This window comes from Coptis chinensis, chromosome 5 (assembly GCF_015680905.1).
Source record: "Coptis chinensis isolate HL-2020 chromosome 5, ASM1568090v1, whole genome shotgun sequence".
NCBI lineage: Eukaryota > Viridiplantae > Streptophyta > Magnoliopsida > Ranunculales > Ranunculaceae > Coptis > Coptis chinensis.
The window spans coordinates 33439142-33442563 of NC_141460.1; the positions used below are offsets into that span (position 1 = coordinate 33439142).

A 3422-nucleotide genomic window follows, 5' to 3' on the forward strand; every position below is an offset into this window, starting at 1 on the left:
AGCTTGCTGGTCTCGAAGATGATGATTTGTCGGATGCAGAACCAGAACTTTTTGGAGATTCTAACAATTCTCCGAGGAATCTACAAGTGATTATAGAAGGAACAGCTGTTCAAACTAGAGCCCAGAGGAAGAAAACTATTGAGCAGCAAGTAAAAAATGGGAAGAGAGGAAAGGGTCGACAAAAAGGGAGTGGTAAGCGGAAGAACCGGTAATCTGACTCTCCAATGATGAAAATTTGCAGCTGGAATGTAAGGGGAATGAATGAAGGGTTAAAAGCCAAACAAATGTGTAAGTTTATTTTGGATAACGAGATTAGGTGTATGGGGTTTTTGGAAACAAAAGTGAAGATGGAAAAGTACTTGAAAATTGTTGATATAGCCTGCCCAAATGGGGAGACCGTCCATAATTACTCGAGTGACGAACGAGGTAGAATTTGGCTTACTTGGGATAGTAGTTTTGTAGTTGTCCAAAAGGAAGTGGAAGGATCCCAATTTATTCACTGCAAAGTTACGTTACTGCAATATGGACTTTCTTTTTGCTTAACTATGGTTTATGGAAGTAATAATAGTCAAGATAGACTAATTTTGTGGGAGGAGTTAAAGACAATCAACATAGGAACTCATGGCCCATGGTGTGTAATGGGGGACTTCAACAATGTTTTGTTCGCGCATGAGAGAATAGGAGACAGAGCTGTTCATCCGAGAGAAACGCAGCCCTTTGCAACATGCCTAAATGTAGCTGGACTTTTTGATCATGCAGCAATGGGATGCTTTTATACTTGGAATAGTGGAGGCGACCACATGAGGAAATGGTCAAAAATCGACAGGTGTCTAGTAAACGCAGCTTGGTCCTCGTTAAGATTGGTGACAAGGGTGGAATGTTTACCTCAAGGACCATCCGATCACTGCCCTATGGTAATATCTTTCCTCAACTCTATCCGAAGCCACCCACCTTTTAGATTCTGCAACTTCTGGATGCTCCATCAAGATTTTGAGAGTTCGCTAAAAGTGTGCTGGGGAATAATAGACCATGGAAACCCTGATTACATGTTAACAAAAAAGCTAAAGAGCTTGAAGGAAGTTCTGAAAGGCTGGGCAAAGAAGTACTGCAGTGACACACATAGACTGGTGGAAGAGACAAGAAAGGCGCTGAAGGTAGTTCAAGAGAACTTACATAAAAATCCGCTTGATTGTGCTCTGAGTGCCCAAGAGTATGAAATAAGAGGAAAACTCTGCTTTCTGATCAGACTGGAGGAAGCTGATTTGTTTCACAAAACTGACATTGAGTGGTTATGCTTTGGTGATAAATGCAGTGGATACTTCTTCAATGCTCTAAAGGAGAGGATGACCAAAAAACCTTTTTGGGATATTACCGATCTTGTGAGGGGTAAAAAAAAGAGAAGGAAAAGAACAGTAGCGTTTGTGGAATATTACTCGAGCTTCTTGGGGTTACCTCCCTCGCTACATGTGATGCCGGATATCTTAATAGTCTGAATATGGAGGAGGTCTCTCTTGATATGAGGCAGTTTTGGCATCACCTATTACCGATATTGAGATCAAAGACGCTTTGTTTGGTTTGGAGGACAACAATGCACCCGAGGGCGGATGGGTTTAATGCTTATTTCTTCAAGGAAAGCTGGGCTCTTTGTTTGAGAAGACTTCAAAAGAGCTATCAAACACATTTTTCTCCATAAAAGGATGACCGGGGAGGTATAAACTCCACTTTCCTCTATCTTATTCCTAAAGTGAAAAATGCATCGAAGTGTTGCCTCTTTTAGACCCATTGCATGCTGTAATACCATATACAAGTGTGTGTCTAAAGTGCTAACCAACAGAATGAAGACTTGTATCTCCTCATTGGTTTCTTGCTCCCAATCTGCTTTTATTCCAGGAAGAACTATCCAAGAAAATCTTCTGATAGCTCATGAGGTACTAAGGGGCTATCGCGAGAAAGCAAGGCCGTAAGAGGTGTGCTATCAAATTTGGACATAAAAAGCCTATGATTCTCGCGGTCGTGGCATGCTCTTGAGGCCATCTTACAAAAGTTTCAGTTCCCCCCTGTTTTCATTGAATGGCTGCTTATGTGCTACGCATCTCCGTGGTACTCTGTCATGGTAAATGGGACGCCGGAAGGGTACTTTGAAGGTAAGAGAGGGCTGCGACAGGGGGACCCAATCTCGCCTTACCTATTTGTGCTTGTCATGGAGGTCTTAAGTGCTGCTCTAAATCTAGGGCTCTAGTCGAAAAGAATAAAAGCCCATTCAAAGTGCAAGAAGCTGGCCATCTCCCATCTCTGTTTTGCAGATGACGTTCTTCTTTTCTGCAAAGGTAACATGGAGTCTGTCATGGCTATCAATGATATCCCGAACACGTTCTCTCAAGCAACGCGGATTACATCTTAGCAATGAAAAGACTACAATTCTCACCGGAAGTATGTCGGTGGAAGAAGGAATAGAGCTAGCTGCAAAGCAATGCACATCTCTAGTAACTCCACTGTTACCTACCTAGGGCTACCTCTTTACCGGAGACTAGGTATACGGGAATGCTTGCCCCTCATAGAGAAGATCACAGCTCGGATTTCAAACTGGAAGAACAAAGATCTGAACAGAGCAGGCAGAGTTCAGTTGGTTAAGTCTGTCCTTTCATCATTCCTGTCGTATTGGGCCCAAACTTTGGCCCTTCCAAGGCGATTACTAGATAGAGTGGCAAAGTTGTGTAATAGATTTATTTGGGCGGGATCAAATATGGCCAAAAAGATGCATCATGCTAGTCACGGGACGATCAGACTGGATAAAGATCAAGGAGGACTGGGAATATTGGACCCACGGATTTGGAACAAAGCTGCTTACTGTGGCTTGGTTTTCAAAATTGCAAAGAAACATGAGTGTTTGTGGGTTAGATGGTCATGGGATAATCATATAAAACAGGAAAATTTTTGGACGATGAAGACCCCTCGAGACTGCTCTTGGGTTTGGAGAGGTGTGATGGAGCATCGGGAAATTGCTTGGAGGTTCGTGAAGGTAATCAGATAGCAAAAGGAGAGGAGACTAGCTTCTCGCACGACCCATGGTGCTCGGGGCCTCTTATCAAACATGAACAGGCGAGACACCTCCTTGGCCATGTAGTACCTGACGATGCAAAGGTCGCAGAAGTGATCACTGATGGGGGTTGGGCGAGAACTATAGCCGATCTTCCGTTAGGGTTAAGAAATGGATAATGGAAACCGAGATAAATTCTCACAATCGAAAAAGACCAGATTACATGGACAGACCCAACCAAGACAGAGCATTTACGATTTCCTCAAAGATATGCCGCACAAAAATGTCCAAACAAGGTAAAATGGTACAAGATTGTATGGGGAAGTTTTCAGTACCAAAACACTCATTTACTATCCGGGCTTCGTTCGGGGGCTTTACCCTACGC

At 43.2% G+C, this 3422-nt stretch overlaps 1 protein-coding gene across 1 annotated transcript; it reads left to right on the forward strand.

Annotated features, from left to right (window-relative positions):
- The first annotated feature begins 347 nt into the window (after positions 1-347).
- Positions 348-1493, forward strand: LOC147497345 (uncharacterized). Its single transcript, XM_086562845.1, has one exon. The coding sequence runs from the start codon at positions 348-350 to the stop codon at positions 1491-1493; it is 1146 nt and encodes a 381-aa protein (XP_086418971.1).
- The last annotated feature ends 1929 nt before the right edge of the window (positions 1494-3422 follow it).

Coding starts and splice junctions, on each gene's coding strand:
- LOC147497345 (XM_086562845.1), top strand. CDS start 348: ATGGAAAAGTACTTGAAAATTGTTGATATAGCCTGCCCAAATGGGGAG.